We start from the raw sequence: 19,285 nt of genomic DNA, 5'->3' as shown, positions 1-19,285 counted from the left end.
GCAACAAGAGAAGCCACCGCAATGAGAGGCCTGGGCAGGGCAACGAAGAGTAGCCCCTGCTCACCGCAACTAGAGAAAAGCCTGCGCACAGCAACGAAGACCCAACACAGCCAGAAATAAATAATTAATTAAAAAAAATTTTAATTTTAAAAAAAGAAAAATTCCCTGCACATAGATGCATCTAAACACATGGTGAATAAATCATCAGCAGGACTGCTGCCAATTCACAACTCACTATGAAAGGTGTGGAAGGGAAAGCAATCCTACACACCAGGCCGCATGACCACTGAGCAGATTTTATTTTCGCACACAAGAATGCAGAAAGACACCGAAAGGTTAATCTTTAAACTGAGCTCTCAGTGGCGAGGTGACTCTCGTCCTGAGGAGGGCTGAGGCATCCTGAACTTCAAGAGCTCCAGGTTTAGGTCCAAGAAGGTGTACGTGCTGTAGTCATGATGCTGGAGATTCTTGTAGGTGGTGTTGTCAAATGGCTCAGCGGGGGTGGCGGCCAGCGGGGACTCTGCGGGGGAAACACAGCGCAGGTGAGGACCTCCGGCAGGGAGGGAGCTTCTGAGTGAGTCAGCGCACACTCACTCACTCACTCACTCACACACACACACTCACATACCAAGCATTCTACATGAACCTTTCCTGAATGCACTGTCTACTTAGAAAAGCCCATAAAGCAACACTGTCTTCAAAAGCAAAATAAAGAAATAAGCTGAAAATTTATACTAAAACATATAGCCTCAATAATGTAAGAAATGGAATAGCTTTTGCAACGTGCCTTAACATCTTAACTTTGTATACCTCTAGCCTTGAAGACGCCAAGAACAGTTATGGAGGGACTTTCAGGTCATTTAAAGATGCAGAAAAAAAGCAGATCTATTAAAAAATGTCTCTAATAGAAATAAACCATTCACAGAAGAGAAATTTAAAAGCAGAAACTAAGTGAACCTTTTAAGTCTCTAAACGCAAGAAAATTAGATAAAGCCCAGTGGTTATAATAATAATGACACAGTTAAGGGGAACTGGAAATGAGATGTGTAATTTGTTGTTTAACTTTTTTTGAAGAAGTTGTTGGTATACTTTAGATTCACAGACTAAGAAATACTTAGCCTTATTTCTCTAAGTGGAAGGAAGAATTAAAGTCCACACGCCTACGCAACTGGTGATCTTAGAACTAAGAGCGTGCATGAAGCACACGGCGCCCGGCTCTCCTGCAACATGACTCGCGACACGATGCAGGCACAGCGAAGCTGGCGTGGGGTGGCGGCTCAGCCCCGTGAAGTTCTTACTGACCCTAAAGCACTGCCGTCGAGACTCTCGCCACTCCTACTCACGCGGCACAAAAAATAACTACAGTTTTCCACTATTTGGATTCATACCAAAAGTTTTGGTTTTCATTTTTTTGGTTGTATTAAAATAAATGATGTCTTATTTAAAGAAGTGACGTCTTTCCAATCTCAACACGCAGAGTATCTTCGATGTGGTACAGGGACATCCCAAGCAGATGCACTCTTACAGCCCAGGTGGGGAAGGTGCTGACTGGAGGGAACGAGGGTCTGGAGAACGCTTGTCCAACACCAATCCCCCGGGAGGGCCAGGAGCCAGGCAGCTGGGCTGGGAGAGCTACGAAGTCGGCCCCGCTGTAGACGCTGCCCCTGCAAGTGAGCTGCACTCCTGGGCAGTGTCTTTAGCCTCTGAAGGGCAAAGAGAACACTGGAAAAATAACACAACCATGAAAAAGTAGGGGCAAATGGTTTTCAAAAAGATTGCAGTCTGAAAACCCCCAACTCTCTATGTTATCATCCTGAAGGTTTTACAAATTTACAGCAGAATGACTAACAGCAGCATCAGGAAAGTGGTTCTTGACGTCTGGAGAAGTCTGGCAGGGGCTGGTACTTCGCACATTTATGAAAGAGGAGATGGAGAGGGAAGAAAACACATCAATCCTGTCAACATAGTGCAACCCGTAAGTATAATTACAGGTAATGTAAATTAGGCAAGGGGGGGGCTTTAAAAAGAAGAGAGCAAACAGGAAGGAGCAGAGTTTGTCAGTGATGCGTTTTCAAGAGCCACAGATCCTAAGACAGGAGACCTGCTTTACAGTTTCGCCACGATCCACCTAGAGCACACTGCATTTTATGAGGTTCAAAGTGCAAGAAAATGGTAAAATAATAGGAATAGAGTTTCCCTTTAAAAATTTACGGTAGCAGGGCTTCCCTGGTGGCGCAGTGGTTGAGAGTCCGCCTGCCGAGGCAGGGGACACGGGTTCGTGCCCTGGTCTGGGAAGATCCCACATGCCGCGGAGTGGCTGGGCCCGTGAGCCATGGCCGCTGAGCCTGCGCGTCTGGAGCCTGTCCTCCGCAACGGGAGAGGCCACGACAGTGAGAGGCCCGCGTACCGAGAAAAAAAAAAAAAAAAAAATTTAGGGTAGCAAAATAGCCCTTCATAAAAATTCAATATAGAAAAAGCAGCCCGTTGCGCTTTTTAGGAGCAGGAACTGTCTAGGGTAAATCAGACTCGTGCATTTCATGGCTGCCTCCATGTCACGGCTTTACTCCCTAAAATGCGATTTTCCCTTAGGCATAAAGATGCTGAAAGCCACAGCCTGTCTGGCTCACCTGAAGACCATCAGTACAGCTGGAACTATCGCTCCTCACCTGTGGGAGTTTAATAGGACAGCCCCCCGCTCCACTCAGTGACATGCTCTGCAGGTTCAAGAAATGAACACTTAAACACCCTCAAAAGTTAAGGGTGACGACGTTAAATTGCCTATTTTCACAAGTTACACTGGTTAAGGGACAGTCCAAGAGTGCCAAGGGCATACTCTTCCACTGTGATATAAATTTCAAATGTTTCAGGAATTTTTATCCATAACTAACATATATCCCTCAGCTTATCTGAGACAGTGCTATAGGCCATATTCCTATCGCAGAATCTGATCAAGCGTAAGGCTTCTTCAGATCACACAGCTCTTCAGTCTCACCCACCACCACAGGACAAGAGCTCTCAGCCCCAAGTCAAGGTATACCCTGTGTGCCGTCCTGGCCTTCCATCTGAGTTGCTGAGTCTTCGATGATTCCGCCCTTTTCCTCAAGCTTTAGTACCGCTGTCTTTTCATCAAAAACGTCTTTATTGTGAACAGGGACTGGCTTCAAATTTTTCACTGGTAACTGATCTTCCAAAATCTCTTCTTTAGCCTTCAAGATTCCTTCTGCTACTTGCTTTCCCAGATTTTCCTTTTGGAACAGGGAAAGAGCCACCTTCCCATCAGGCTCTGGTACTTGTTTTTCCAAAAGCCTTTCTGTGGTCTCAGGAGTCGCTGGCAGCCGTCGTCCTGCTCTGGTTTCCGCAGACTGAGTGGGCGCTGGGCTGCCATGCGGTCGCGTGGATAATCCTGATTTCGTACGGTCAGATGAGGTTTTTTTAACTTCCAGTGGCTTCTGGCTTTCCTTATCTATTTCATTGGACGCAGATACTTCCTGCCACTGTTTTTCCTTTACATCTTGCTCCATAAACTTTCCACCTGCGTGTGACTTGGGTGCTGTGGTTTTTGGTTTGGGGTCTTTTCTGTCCTCTGATGGTTGACGGGAGGCCCCTTTCTTCGCCCCGTGGGGCCTCTGTGCAGAGACGAGGTCTGGATGCGGCTGCTGTGATACACTCTTCTCTTGTGCGGATATTTCAATTTGGGGGGCCCCACCTGCAGAGGAATGGGAGGCCTGTGCTACGGGAAACCCTCCTCTGAGCTTGCTCTTTGCCTGAGGACCCGCTTCTGAGCTGTCACCCTCCTCATCTGACTCGGAATCAGAGGAGCTGGACGAAGATGAAGACGAAGATGAATCATCTGTCCCTTTCCTGCCCTGCTGGGTTCCTTCTGAATCAGAACCCTGTTTTCTGAATGGAGGTGCAACTTTCTGAGGAAACTCTACCAAAGTCTTTCTTGGCAAAAACTTCAGAACCCCTTGGTCTGTGAGCGGCATGCTGGCATCGGGGTTAGGGCCAGCTAGCACCCTGCCTTGCTTCACAACTGGTGGGGAAGAAGTGGGTGAAGGTACGTTTTTAGACAATTCATCTGCTGTTGGGGTGGCTAGCTGCTGGCCCCTCTCCTTTGGCTCCACTACATCTAGGAAATGGCATAAAGAGGAAGATTATTTTTAATATTTAGTAAAACAGTGAAAATTCACCAAGGCCACAGACATTTCATTACATATCACCTTGTTATTGATAATATCTTCAACATAATCATCTTAGGAACTGTTCTGTCAAAACCCATTCTTAAGTGAAAGGCAAGCCACACAAGACAGAGAACAGTAAAAAACGTAGATGTTTTTCTTGGTAGCTGAAACTTTTTAAGATGGGATTTTTACCAATAGAAGTAACAATCTTGTCTCCATTTTTTTGCAGCGAGAGCTTCTGGATGGTAATTTTTTAAGCTACTACTTTCATCTAAATTTAAGATAAACTATAATATAAAGATATTTTCAGATAATGAAGTTTTAGAAATGTATCATTTCTTAAATCCCTAAAAAAACTGGTGCACCTCAAATATTTTAAAAAATTACCCGTATTGTATGAATTTGAACTTTCTGAACAGAACGGCAAAGCAGAAGTAGAGACAGTGGCCTGGGGTGAGCATATGCATGAGTCTAAGAGTGGGAGATCAGACGGAGGGGGTAATGTGATTCAAGTGAAGATGCTGGAGAGGATGGGAAGTCCTGCAAAATCATACCATTTGCGGATTTCCTCTGCCAAGGAAAAGTATTACAAGACCAGAAAAGTCTAAAATAATTTAGTATCATATATATCATTGGAAACAATGAGTTTTAAGCTGTTACAAAAAGATGCTGATATAAACGTCTTAGACTTTGTAGAGTCAGTTACAAAAGAAAACGAAAGCCCGCCACAGTACATTCATGAGAGCTCATTTCATTCAGTTTTCTCAGGTGCTAAATCTCTTTTAACCATACAGATTAGAAGAAAAATACAGGACAAGTGTTTATAAATTAAAATTACTTTTCAAATCTAAAGCAAAACTTTATAAAGTATATTTCAGATGAGCAAACTCTAAATACATTCCTTACTTTCAAGTCTAGGAGTCTACTTTATACTAAAGAGTATACTACTTCTTTAAAGTGGAAAAAAATGTATTTCTAACTTTACCATCTTACTGGTATCCAAAAAAGTTTCTAATTGTTTTCTGAGCTCAGGAACTCTCTCTCTCTCTCTAAAACAGAATGATAGAAAATGGTCAAAGAAAACTGAGGAATAACCAGAAATAATGAGAAATGGGCCAGAGAGAGGTTAATGGGCAGTGTAAGAGGATATGACTGAACAGCTGGAGCAGTGGGTCACTGCTTAAAAAACCATCACCGTGTCACCTCCAACCCCCCACCCCCTCTGCCATGCCCTGTCTGATTCTGTGGCCGTGTGCCACCCCAGAATCTGCATTCTGACTACAGGAGAACAGAGCTCCAGGATCGTGTTAAACATAAAACCATGGCAAAGGCATGCACATGCACTTGAACTCTCTCTCTGTCTTTCTAAACCATACCTGATATAGCCGAGAAATTTCTATAAGCAATGGGTAACATAGGCTGGTCTACAAACCCTGCTAGCCTGCTCACCTGTATCATTAATACACTTTTAGGCTGAGCATGAATTTTCCAGTGTGAAAAATTAACTAAAAGTAAGGCTTATTTTAGATAGGCTGCTATCTAATTATTATGCCTCAATCTTCTAAAATTTATTGTGGAGATTTTTTAAAATGTAAATAAGTTATTAAAACGTTAGAGTTTATCACCTATTGAAAACAGGAAGAAAACTTCAAATGATATAGTTTATTTTGTTTGAAAAAGGAAACTTCTGTCTTATTTAATGTTATAAGAACATTAATGCTCTTATTAACATTAACATATAATGTTAATAAGAATATTAATGTTTTAAAATATCTTTTATTCAGGCTTAGTTATTGGGACAATTCCATGGAAAGGCTAATAGAATAAGCCTCAGTAGCATATTTGCTTTTTATTAAGAGCCAACCTCTGACCTGCTGCAGCACAGGCCCAGCGTCCTCTGTGACTCAGCAGGAAGCCTGCCACGACGATCTGTAGCTGCCACCAGTGACCTCTGTGCCAAAGTGCCAGTGTGGACACCACACCTGCATTCACAGTGCAGGATGTCACCTGGAGACACAACCATCGGGTACAGGAACAATGGCTCTCACTTTGAATATAAGTATGACTTTACCTGTTTGTTTTCATGAAACCTCTTGCGTGTCTAGAGGCGGGATGCCTGCATACTCTGAAAACGTTTTAGTTTCAGTGTGACTTTCCTTGAAAGATAAATATACGAAAACACAAAGCTACTTAAATAAGACTAGCCATGGAGACACCCCTCCCAGCACAAGAGGGGGGCTTTCAGGGACGGTTTCGAACCCTCAGAGACCATCACAACCCACGTAAATAAAGGTCTACGAACACTAGTGACAGCGCAGAGATAGGAGTTCTCTTATTGCTTCTCTATCTCCTCTCAATTTGAATTTCCTGAATTTCTTTCCTGCTCATTGAAAAGCAAGGGAGGGCATGACCTTCAACGTTTTAGTAGTCCCCTACTGAAAGGAAAAATGCCTTTGGTGTTTGAAACAGGTCAGCAGCCTTACAATACTGCCACATCTTGTCAGTGGGTCACAAAACTAATTTCAGAAACAAAGCACATTCAGAAACAAAGGTGCATTTCAACAAGATGTGAAAGACTAGTTATTCAAATTCTTTATGGTAACTAAAACCTCTTTTTACATGTTTTTTACTATTAAAAAAAGTTTTGTTTTGTTTTTTTTGGTTTTGGTTTTAATGAACATGCGAGAACCGAGACCTTTTTCAGAGGCAAGACAGCACATTGCTTATAAATATGGGCTGTGGGGACTTACTGCCTGGGCTCAGACTGGGCTCCACTACCGACATCTGTGTGACCTTGGGCAGCTCAGGAGTCCCCCGCCCACTTTCTCATCTATAACCCAGGGATACTAATGGTACCTTCTCACGAGGTGTGGAGGGGAGATATGGAGTGCTTAAAACAGTGCCTAGCAACATTGGTTAGAATTAAATACATCAAATTCCTATTTCCGTAGATTCCTCGTTTCTCAAACTGGAACAGGGGCTTGAAGCAGATAATGAACTTTGGCTTCCTGACAGAGTCTTTAGAAAGCCACATAGGAGTTATTCTGTCAATGGTTTATTACTGATTATTGCAAAATTCAGCCTAGTGATGGAATTCACCAGAACATCAAAGCTGGCAAGCCAGGCAGCTGTGCAGGGGAGGCACCCACTTGGAGACCCGGATTCTGATGTCTGTGCTCGCCATGCTGGCAGCTCCCCTCAGGAAGGAATCGTTGGCTACGATGAGCTGCGCCCCAGGTGGAACAATGGAGAGCATGTTCACCCCAGATGCAGATCCCCGGACTAGATGTGAACCCAAGGGTGAGCGCTCAGGGCCCGGTCTGCACGCAGGGAACTTTCCCTCGAGCTTCCAAAACCACCCACAGTGGCAATGCGCCACTGGCGGGCCAAAGCATTTCTGTATCTTACACTCACCAATCACTGACACTTCGGGAGAAATACTGAGGCCTGCACATGTTGACTTAGAAGCATCATTTCTTTTTCTTCATGGAGGGACTGTAATTATTTTTTAAATTCTGAGATACAAACATAATGTGCATTAAAGACGGTGTAGCTCTAAAAACTGTCCTCCCACCTGACAGCACATACACATGACACGCCGGTCGTCAGTCTCACATCGACCAGGCCAAGACTGGCATGCTGATCCCGCTGAGGGCGGCAGGGCCCGCCACGCCCAGAGGCAGAAGCTACATGAGCCCGAGGCCAACTCCCAGCTCAGTGTTCCCTTCTCGTAACTGCACCCCAAACCGCCACAGGATGAAGTATTCCATTTCCACTCATATGCAGAAGCATGTTTGTAAAAAGGGGGATCTTTGGAAAAAAGAAGAGTCCTTATGTTTAAGATACCTGTTTAGAAACGTACAGATTAAAATGAAAATGGAATTCTGGCTTTAAAAACACAGCAGGTACAGGACAGAAAACAACGCTCCTGCTGAATTCGGACGGGAGCGCGTAGACACCACAGGGAGGGTACACCTGCTCAGCGTGGATGGATGGCGTGTGAAAGGCAGTGGGTGGCTGGCTCTCTCAACAGCGCACAGACGTTTTATAGGCTGCCCATGTCTCCGTGGGCAGATGAAGGGGGACAAAAGTGTCTACACGCTTTTCAAGCATTCAAACCGAGTAAATGATATTTTGATGAAAACAAGACAAACTCCAATTATCCTTCTAAACCCCACACAGTCAAAGCTTTATAAAGAGACTGTATATATCATACGCATGTATTAAGAGTTAACTAGGGTTTCATCAGTTAAGACTAAACGCGGTGGACCTGGATTATAACCAGGTTTACACTGCTGCATTTCCTGCTCTCCTCCTATGAGGATACACTACATTGGATTCAGGGGGAAAAGTCAAAACTGGTGATAAAAGTCAAAATGACTGTGGACAGAGCTGGAAGCAGATTAGAATCATGCTTCACCAGAGTCATAATGGAAGACGGTACCTACTCCTAACTCTCTGTCCACAGTCGTAAAAGGATGCCTGCAATCCTGGGCTATGACCAAGCAAAGCCTGGGAGACTACGGATAAGTCCCAGAGACACTGAAAAGTCACAATCAGGGAAGGAAAAAAAGGAGGGGTTCACAGCTACTTCACAGGAGTATGGGAGCGGTATTAGGGCCACCTAAATGCCACAGAGCCTGCATACTCTGCAGCCCGTTGCTATCCGTGGAGTACGGCATTTAGAAAATACAGAGAGAACAGTTCAGGGCTAATCGTTGAGTTCAGCCTTAACAGAGTTAACTTATGTTACTGATGTGTTTGGTCTAAAGCCTGTTACAGATCCTATGTCTGATTATAACCTGGACACTGCTAGAAACAAAGAGTCCAATTATGTAGCTAGTAAACTCCTTTTCCTGCTTGGGAAGCTGACTGATTTACTCTGTATTCTGTCTCCCTTAAAACGACCACTAAAATCTTACTTTTTGGTGGACTTTGCTTCTTGGGATTCGGTGGCAATCCCTTTTCCTTCTTTCCTGATTCTGCAGAGAGAGAAACTGTAGAAGCAAGTCCTCGAAACACTCCTGCTTCTAGGAGCACAGTCTGACAAAAGAATGGCACAAATACGAATATTTTAGAGTAATACCGTTTTTAACAGCTATTACGACATGAATACTATGTATTATGACATATAAATGCTTTGCATACATATAGCATATTTCTAACAGTTATTACAATTCTCTTAACCTATGTGTATTATGGAAATTTGAGAAAATACAAAAAAAGCTGCAAGGAAAAAACACCTGAGTTCAAGGACAGTCACTCTTAGCATTTGGGTATTTCTCCAACCAGACTTTCTCCTGACTGTACTGTTTTGTACTCTCCAATTACCTATCAACCTACAAAATACTGATTCTTTTCATAAAATGTTTTCCTGTACTTAGAATATAAAGTAGAAGCACTATCTAGCCATGAAAAATAATGTAGATGAATAATAGTTGCTTCCAAACTGCCTACCATATATCATAAGTGGAAAGCATTTTACAGAGCGTTAATTCACTCAGCATACATTTACTAAGGCCTGCTATGTGCTGGGCACTGTTCCAGATGCTGGACACAGAAGAGAGGTGCCTACAGCCCATGTATGAGAGTGAAAAATTTGCTTCTTATGGTTATGACGTCAGCACGTGTGTATATGTATACATGAAAGCTAAAACCAAAATGAACTGGGACTAGATATGCAGAGGTAAATAGTGGCCTCTCTGACAACAGATCTCCCCTCCAACCATCTGTACTTTATTTTGCCACGAATAGTTCTTGCTTTTGTAATAAGAGCCCCTTTTAATTTTAAAGATAGTGAAGGGGACTTCGCTTTTCCTATATGGAGAAAGCCCTTCCTTCTTCCTTTTTTTTCACAGATGAGGTAACCTAAGCTGGCTTCACATGGCTGCCTCGTAAGTTACCGCGTCCACCAGGTGCCTGAAAGTGCCCTTATTTCCTCGCGGGTTAAATAAGCAGTAGAGACACTGTCCTCAAGGGTTCGGACAGGGCTCGGCGCGGGGCACCAGCGGCCCCCACGTCTGTCGGAGGCCTGGACCGCACACCGGAGGTTCCCGGTGATCCAGGACCAGAGGGAGCGGTGGCCGGGGTCGCCGGGACCCTCGCCGCTCCCCGGGCCCGGCCCCCGACCCGGCGTCCTCTCCTCGGCCCAGGAAGTGGGGTCAGCGGCGTCCCCGGACGGCTGGAGGTGACCGTCAGGGCAGCGGCCCTCGCCCCGCCCTCCGCGGGCTCCCGGGCGCCGGCCGGCCCGGCCCCCCTTTACCTTCAGCCCCCCGGCTAGTCCTTGCCGCAGCAGAAACGAGGCCGCCATGGCCATGACGGGGGCGCGGGCCGGGAAACAGGCCGGGCGGAAGAAGGTCACACCTAACAGATGCGGCCGCAGCGCGCCCTCTGCCACCTGAGGGCCCGCCCCCTAGGATGAAGGCGCCAATCACAGGCAGGGACGGGGTGGGGCGGGGCTCCGGCTGCTGCGCGCGCACCACCGCCGAGGTCCTGCGCGCGCATCCTGGCGGCCTCCAGGTTCTCCGCGCTGCGCCTCGAGGCCACGCCCCCGGGAAGAGCCACCAATCACTGGCGGTTGGGGCTCGCGGACCCGGACGGCGCGGCGGCCTGGGCGCTGGGTCACCGAAGTGATCATTGTGCGTGCCATTTCCTGTACTCCGTCCGGAGTGGTCACTTGTGGTCACCCTGCAGGGCAGCCTCAGGTGGGACCGTGGACGCTCTTTTGGCCTGTGACCGCACTAGTCCCGTAGCCAAACAGATCAGAGGTGCAAGCTTTAGTTTACTTGAGTGTTTATAACTTGCGGTGCAGACTCCCCCAAAGTTAGGCATAGACATGGAGTAGGTGTGGTTAGTTATTGGCTTCCTTCTCCCCCATTGATCGTGCCTTCAATCCCCACTCCTGCCCATGCCCGGTGCCGGGAAGCATTCCAACCAAGAGGAGCATACCCACACCTCAACTCCACCCGGGAGAGGCCCCCCACCGTGGCTAAGGCTGGAGACTCATACAAGTGCCAGGTAAATGGGTAAAACAGATACCCCGTGAAACCGTGCCCCATAGGGTTAAAAAAAAAGCATCCCCATAGGATTAACAGAAACTGGTGACTAACAGAAATACCTGAGCTTGTCTGACAGAACAGCAGCTAAAGGAACAGCTCGCTAAAAACTCTGCTTCTAACGTGCCTTCACTGACCAAGCTCACCTTAATTACTTTTGACTCCTTAGGCACGCCTATAGATAACACCTCTGACCTATGGGTCACTGTAGTAATGGAGGCTTTAGTGGTTTTTCAAGAACTTTAGTGGTTTTTCAATGACCACTTCGGTGACCCAGCGCCCAGGCCGCCGCGCCGTTTTTCAGGAACTTGGGGTGGGCTCCTGTCCGGTTCAAGCCGGCTAAGACTGGTTGGGATCACCAACCCTAAACCTGGGCCCGTGCCAGGTGTCGGACGAATGACCTTTCGAGATCAGAGGGTGGAAAACTCCACCCTCAGATCATGCTAATCAGGAGGAACAGATGTCACCATGAGTAATTTTAGTGCTTTTCTAGATACTTGGCTCATAACATCTGCTGCAAATCTCTATCTATCTGAGGGCCTGTTCTGCCAGTTTCTCCCAGAGCACAGAGGGCCTCATTCCTGATCTCCACCCTGAGCTCCTTTCAGGGGGTGTAGAAGGTGAGCGGCTGCAGTGGAGGATGACCTCATCTTTGTAGAGGCAGATGGCAAGGGACAATTTGTAGTTGGCAGCAGCACCTAAGCCTGGGGGGAGCAGGACCTCCCTGGACGCTGCTGCAGTCAGGTGGGGAGGTTAAGCAGGCCTACACGACATTTGGCCAAAAGGAACAGAAGCAACAGTGCCAAGTGCAAGAGGCAAATAGGAAATAGAAAAATCAAGCAGGGGCCAGAGAAAGGGCCGGTGGTTTCACAGGTATTTGTGGAGAGGAGATTATATCTTATTTCACAGTCAGCTGGAAAAGTGTAGGCTAGATTTTGCTGCCAGCGGGGGTTGTTCGTCAGTTGTTAATTCTCTGCCCTAGTCGTTCTACAGGCACCATCACCTCTGCCTGAGGTTCTAGCAAGTGATGATCCAGCGTTTTTAGGCAAAACCTCAAAAACTTGTGTTTGTCTGTATTCCTTAATGAATCACATAAAATTCTGTCTAAACTATTAGGAATCCACCACCCACCCAACCAAGGGTGAATTAAACTTCTTTTTAAGATAACTGGATAACTTGGGCATCACTTGGACCAGTGATGGGTCCTGAACTCAAAGGTGTTTGGGCCAAAGAGGAAAATTAACATACTCAGCTATCACACCTTCCATACGCATGACCTCACTCTGCATCCTGGGCTAATATGTACATACATTGTAAGCCCCAAAGGAAATGTATTATGGCATTATCCTATGTAAATAAGTATGATTTAATTATGTCTTAAATTAAGATTTTTTTTAAACAAAGCTTTCAATAACAGTGTAGTTTTTAAATTTATTTTTATTGGAGTATAGTTGATTTACAATGTTGTGTTAGTTTCAGGGGTACAGCAAAGTGATTCAGTTATATATATATATATTTTTTCAGTCTTTTCCCATATAGATTATTACAAAATATTGAGTATAGTTCCCTGTGCTATACAGTAGGTCCTCGTTGTTTATTTTATGTATAGTAGTGTGTATATGATAACAGTGTAGTTTAAAACTATTGTTTAGAATGACCATACATAGTATGCCTTACTAAGTTAGTAAGATAAGTTTCTTTTTAATAATCGAATAAAAAAAAACAGATTGCTCAGCACACAGGAAAAGTAAATTTAAAAGCTTTTACATAAGGAAAAAATAAGAAAATAAAGTTGAAGTTATACTGGATGTACCTAAAACTGTGTTTTAAAACATATGTAATGACTTCTATTTCTGGCAGTATGTGGCCACGAGACGTAATGAAAAACCCTCGGGTTACAAAACATGTAGCAATGCTGGGTACAGTATTACAAGCATAATTTCAAACGACCAGTTCCGTTCTCACGCCAGTTCTGCTTTCCGTGGCCTCTGCTGGCTCCTATTCATGACTGCCGGGCAGTGATGTACTGGGAGCTCGTGTTTCTGGGCTCTTCTCTGTGGGGATTCCCAAGTTCCGGGTTGAATGTGCATTCCTCCCGAGTGGATTTGGGTTTTGCCATACCCTTCTTAGTGCTGGTTGTCTTGGTCTAGTGTGATCATGTTTTTCACAGTCTGGAGTGTCCTGGACCACAGGAAGTGTGTGTCTCCAGGGGCCAAGAAACAGAAGCCAGAAACGACAAGAAGCCAGCACTGCCCTGGGAGCATTTGCTGATCTCAGTAAAGCCAAAGCATTGGTTTAACTGACATCAGAAGAGGAGACAAGACTTTGGCCCTGAGGACACTTGGGAGTGGGCTGGAGAGCATCAGAGGAAGCCCTTGCAGAGCTCCCCTCAGTGACAGGGTGAACCTGGGCAAAGCCACCCGCTAGCAAAAAAATCTGCAAAGAAAGTCCACAGGAAATGTGTCTATCTCAGGTGGGGATACATATCTCAAGGCCTATTCTCTCTTGAGTCTGGGGTTAAAACATACACATACCTCCCATGGTCCAGGACATGCCAAGCCCTAAAATTAAAATTTCTCTCTAGCAAAAGATACTATAAAAAGTGAAATGGCAAGCCACAAACCGGGAAATCATTTAACTCGTGAGGAATTGGTATCCAACATACATAAAGTGTTTCCTACTTATTAACAAGAGGGACAAGCCACCCAAAAGAATCAGATAGGGGCTACCTCTGGAGGGGACTTGGGAGACTGGAGTGAGGCCTAATGGAAGGGAGCCTTGGGGCTTTAGTTCTGTTTGTAATGGTTAGTTCTTAAGGTATATTGGGCGTACATGAGTGTTTGCTCTCTTATATGCATGGTTTTGATTTGTAAGAAATATTTCATAATGCTTTTTTTTTTTTTTTTTTTTGCGGTACGTGGGCCTCTCACTGTTGTGGCCTCTCCCATTGTGGAGCACAGGCTCCGGATGCACAGGCTCAGCAGCCATGGCTCACAGGCCCAGCCGCTCCGTGGCATGTGGGATCTTCCCGGACCGGGGCACGAACCCGTGTCCCCTGCATTGGCAGGTGGACTCTCAACCACTGCGCCACCAGGGAAGCCCTCATTATGCATTTTGATGAGTTAAAAAACCCCACAAATGTTTTGTTTCATTTGGTGCTTCAAAGTTATAAGATTGTTTTCTTTTCTCTTTTCTTTTTTTACTTTTTGACCATGCCGTGAATCATGTGGGATCTTAGTTCCCGAATCAGGGATCCAACCTGTGCCCCCTGCAGTGGAAGCACAGAGTCTTAACCACTGGACCACCAGGGGAGTCCTGATATGATCGTTTTAGATGCCCACTGTTTCATGGAAAAGATGTAGATTCCAACGATGCTACTAGAAAGGCTGTCTTCTTGTACACTGACGTGACGACTAGGATTATCCAGCAAGGTCCTGTGTATGTGAATCCTGCATATCTAAGCATGCTCTAACTCATTCTCGATGGACCAACTGGGATAAAAGTTGCATCCAGCCTGGAAGATCTGCTTTCACGTTTCTCCCACCTCACCAAGTGGCTGTTACTGGAGACTTTCCAAGTGTCTGATGGACAAAGGTCGCTACCAACTAAGCGAGGAGCTGAGTGCTGCCACCAAGAACTTAGTTGTTATAATACTAGTGTCCTCAAGATGAAAATATGTGTCGTAGTAGCCTGCAGGGGCTGCTGTAACAAAGGACCACAAACTGGGTGGCTTAAAACAACAGAAATTTATTGTCTCACAGTTTTTCCTGGAGGTTGGAGTCCTAAATCAAGGTGTCAGCAGGGCCACGCACCCCCTGAGATCCTGGGTAGAATCTTTCCTTGCCTCTTCCTAGCTGTGGTGGCCAGCAGTCCCTGCTGTCCCTGGGTTTCTGCTGCATCAGTCCAGTCTCTGCCTCTGTTTCCACAAGGCGTACTCCTTGTGTGTCTTCACTGAGTCTTCCTTCTGTGCATGTCTGTGTATCTAAATTTCCCCCATTATAAGGACACCAGTCGTATTGGATTAGGGCCCACCCTGATGACCTCATTATAACTTGATTACCTCTGTAAAGACCCTCTTTCCAAATAGGGTCATATTCTGAGGTCCTGGGGCTTAGGGCTTCCATATATCTTCAGTATATCTGGGGGAAACACAATTCAACCCATAACATATGTCAAAACCACACCAAATGGGAGATTATGAGTGACTTTATTTTTTTAATGGAAAAAATTGTTAAGCTTTATTGAGATATAATTGACAAAACATTGTGTAAGTTTAAGGTGAATAATGTAATGATTTGACGTATGTACAGTTGACCTTTGAACAACAGGCTTTGAACTGCATGGGTCCACTTATACCTGTATCTTTTTCAATAAATATAGTACCTGTATTTTCCTTTTACAGATCTTTACATTAACTAAGTGTAGGGAAAAGTTTGTGTTCGATTAGCAATCACAATATGCGGAATCAAAAGAACTGGGGTTTGAGTCCTGATTCGGAACAAACTGCGTCAGCTTCCTGCCCTTTGAGGCAGAGATAGCAGTACATGCATTTCGACTGCACAAGGGGTTGGCACCCCTAACCCCTGAGTTGGTCAAGGGTCAAGTGTATATATTGCAAATTATTACCACAGTAAGTTTAGTTAGCACTCCCCTCGCCTCACATAGGTATAATTTTTGTGTGTGTGGTGAGAACTTTTAAGATCTACTCTATTAAATTTCCATTATGCAATCCAATATTCCTAACTATGGTCACCATGTTGTACATTACATGCCCAGTGTTTATTCATCTTATAACTGGAGGTTCGTAGCCTTTGACCACCTTCACCCATTTTCCCCTGATTCCCCACTCCAACCCCTGTCCGTGTCAACTGCCAATCTGCTCTGTTTCTATGAGTTTGGTTTTTTTATTCCACATATAAATAAGATTATACAGTATTCATCTTTTTCTGCCTGTCTTATTTCACACAGAATCATGCCCTCTAGGTTCATCCATGTTGTTGCAATGGTGCAGTGGCAGGATTCACTTCTTTTTTATGGCTGAATTATATATATATACATATATATATATGTATATATATATATATGTAGCATTTTCTTTTTTCTTCTCTTTTCCGTAAAATTTTTATTTTATTTTTTATTGAGATATAGTTGACGTATAACATTGTATTAGTTCCAGGTGTACAACATAATGATTCAGTATTTGTATACACTGTGAAATCATGACCACAGTAAGTCTAGGTAAAATTCATTACCACACATAGTTGCAAACTTTTTTTTCTTGTGATGAGGACTTTCAAGATCTATTCTCTTAACTTTTTAAAAAATTAATTAATTGACTGATTTTTGGCTGCATTGGGTCTTCGCCGCCGCGCGCAGGCTTTCTCTAGTTGCCACGAGCGGGGGCTATTCTTCGTTGCAGTGCGCGGGGGCTTCTCTTTTTGTGGAGAACGGGCTCTAGGTGCGTGGAGCACGGGCTCTAGGTGCGTGGGCTCAGTAGTTGTGGCTCTCGGGCTTAGCTGCTCTGCGGCAGGTGGGATCTTCCCGGACCAGGGCTCGAACCCGTGTCCCCTGTATTGGCAGGCAGATTCTTAACCCCTGAACCACCAGGGAAGTCCCTTCAATTAGATTTGATTAAAATTAAAAAGGTAGATGTTATCATGAAATTTGATGAAAAAAATCTTGAGGAAAATAAGTCTTGTTGGCACAAGTACTATAAGAATTCAAAGTATGAGGCAAGTGATTTATCAACTCAAAAACTTCAAAATGCTTAAGTTTTGTTTACATCTGATGGTCAAGTACAGATCTTTAAGTTTTCATTTATAGCTGCTCTGCGTCTTTAATGCAGTATTCCTCTTAAGTCTTTATTATTTTTCCTCCAAATAACAAATAATAAAGACTTAAGAGGAATAGTGCAACTCCAAAAAAATTGTAGTTATTTCTCGAGGTTGTAACCTATAACATGAAAGTAGTGAAGCTTCAAGGTCAGTTTAGTGTTTGGTTTTTTGCGGGACGCGGGACGCGGGACGCGCAGGCTCAGCGGCCATGGCTCACGGGCCCAGCCGCTCCGCGGCACGTGGGATCTTCCCGGACCGGGGTACGAACCCGTGTCCCCCGCATCGGCAGGCGGACTCTCAACCACTGCGCCACCAGGGAAGCCCCAAGGTCAGGTTAAATACGCACATTACAGTTAATTGTATCTGTTAGAATGTGTGTTACAGAACATTTAAAACGATGTAAACCACGATTGTAAAGAAAGTTAAATTTGCCTGCAAGCCTGTGATGACTGGCTGCCCCTTTCTAGGATCTCTGTGCTCTTGGTATTGTTATCCCACCCAGAAGAGAAACTGTAAATTCACCTGCGGGCCTGAAAAGTACCCCAGACCATGAGTATGGACTTTCACTGTACCGGCTAGGTTAGCTGAATAGAAATGATGTTTATAGCCGACTCACCTTCAGAAACACTGTGGAGCCTCCTGCTTCCTCTGCTTTCTGCCCAGCGTCAATCCCTCCTTGGAAGCTCCCTTGCGATGATCTCATGTGAGTCTCCGGCTTAGCTCCTGCCCCTTCTCCCCACCCCCAACCTCCCGCCCCCAGCCCTCTGCGTTCTCTGTTCTGTGATACAGACTCTCTTCCATCTTCTGCCTCCATGAAAGCCCCTTTTACCTCATTGCCTTATAGGAAGTCCAGCTTTTCCCAAGCATTCTGCTTTTTTTTTTTTTAATATTTATTTTATTTTTGGCTGCGGGTCTTAGCTGCGGCACGCGGGTTCTTCCTTGGGATCTTTGTTGCGGCACGGGGGATCCTCCATTGCGGCATGTTGGATCCTCCACTGCAGCGCGTGGGCTCCTCACTGTGGCACGTAGGCTCAGTATGTGTGGCGCACAGGCTTAGTTGCTCCGCGGCACGTGGGATCTTAGTTTCCCGACCAGGGATCGAACCTGAGTCCCCTGCATTGGAAGGCTGATTCTTAACCGCTGGACCACCAGGGAAGTCTCCCAAGCATTCTGCTTTAAGTCAGGGTGTCAATTCATCCTTGAATCAAACTGGAGGTGGGGCTGAGTCAGGCAGAGTTTCCATGCCTCATGCCTATCGTAATTCGTCTTATGCAAAAATAGGTGATCTTTTAAGACTGCCAATTAGTTGTTCCATTTATTTACTTAGCAAATATTGAGCACTGACTTCATGCCAGGTTTTGTGGTGCAAGCTGGGGCATCGATCGGTGACTTGCCAATTTAGTAGGCATCAGTCCCTGCCTTCATGGCGTTTGTAGTCTGGAGACAGACATTAAACAAGTTATCACGGTGCCGTGGATGCAAATAATGGAAAGTCAGGAGAGGCTTCCCTGATTAAGTGATGACTCCACTATGATGAAACTGAGTGACTGGAATTAACTAGGGACATAGACAGGGTGTGGGGAGAACATTTCAGGCGGAAAGAATAGCATGCGCTAAGGTCCTGTGGTTAGCAGAACCATTGTTCCAGTGAACGGAAGGGTAGTCACGGCTAGAGCACTGAGACTGAAGCGGGCCTGGTAGGGAAGGAGGCTGCAGAGTCGTTAGGAGGCAGGCCACACTTGGTCTCATAGTGGAAGATCAGGATTTGGTTTCTGTACTGAGAACAATGAGAAGCCACTTGTTGATTTTAAGCAGGGAATTGGAACTGTGTTCTGAAAAGGTCCCTCTAGCTTCAGTGTGGAAACTGCATGAGGTGGGGGTGGCGGGGAGACAAGGGCGGATGTGACACCAGTGAGCAGTGAGACTCCTGTGGGCTGTGTCGTGGCGGAGGCCACGGAGCTGGAGAGAAGGGGCGTCCAGGAGGATTTATGAGATTAGATGAAGAGTGTGGAATATGGGGGCGGAGAGTCCCGAGAAATCATCCCGCATAACTGATGCCTGGTGACCCACTCCATGAGCATAAGAACACAGGAAAGGAGCCCTATCTTGGGTTGAAAAATAGCAGTTCAGAGGCTTTGCGTTTCGGGCGCGTCTGGCTTATCGTCCCTCAGCTCTGAGCCCACCTCTGACACCGTGTCCTCGACCTGGAGGCAAA

At 45.5% G+C, this 19,285-nt stretch overlaps 1 protein-coding gene across 3 annotated transcripts; it reads right to left on the bottom strand.

Annotated features, from left to right (window-relative positions):
• Positions 1-280: 280 nt before the first annotated feature.
• Positions 281-10,597, bottom strand: NDUFV3 (NADH:ubiquinone oxidoreductase subunit V3). 3 transcript variants are annotated; one of them, XM_060150993.1, is made up of 4 exons: positions 10,444-10,597; positions 9,104-9,224; positions 3,038-4,129; positions 281-520 (listed from the first exon to the last, which is right to left on the bottom strand). In XM_060150993.1, the coding sequence occupies exons 1-4, from the start codon at positions 10,495-10,497 to the stop codon at positions 357-359; spliced, it is 1,431 nt and encodes a 476-aa protein (XP_060006976.1). In that variant the 5' UTR covers positions 10,498-10,597; the 3' UTR covers positions 281-356. The 3 variants fall into 3 exon arrangements, with proteins under 3 accessions (XP_060006976.1, XP_060006979.1, XP_060006977.1); XM_060150996.1 differs by lacking the exon at positions 3,038-4,129; XM_060150994.1 differs by lacking the exon at positions 9,104-9,224 and having other exon boundaries at positions 10,444-10,559.
• Between the last annotated feature and the right edge of the window lie 8,688 nt (positions 10,598-19,285).

The sequence above is a fragment of the Lagenorhynchus albirostris genome, chromosome 5 (genome assembly GCF_949774975.1).
Source record: "Lagenorhynchus albirostris chromosome 5, mLagAlb1.1, whole genome shotgun sequence".
Classification (NCBI taxonomy): Eukaryota; Metazoa; Chordata; class Mammalia; order Artiodactyla; family Delphinidae; genus Lagenorhynchus; species Lagenorhynchus albirostris.
Note: the sequence above shows the minus strand (reverse complement) of the source record. Positions and strands in the feature narration are given on the sequence as shown.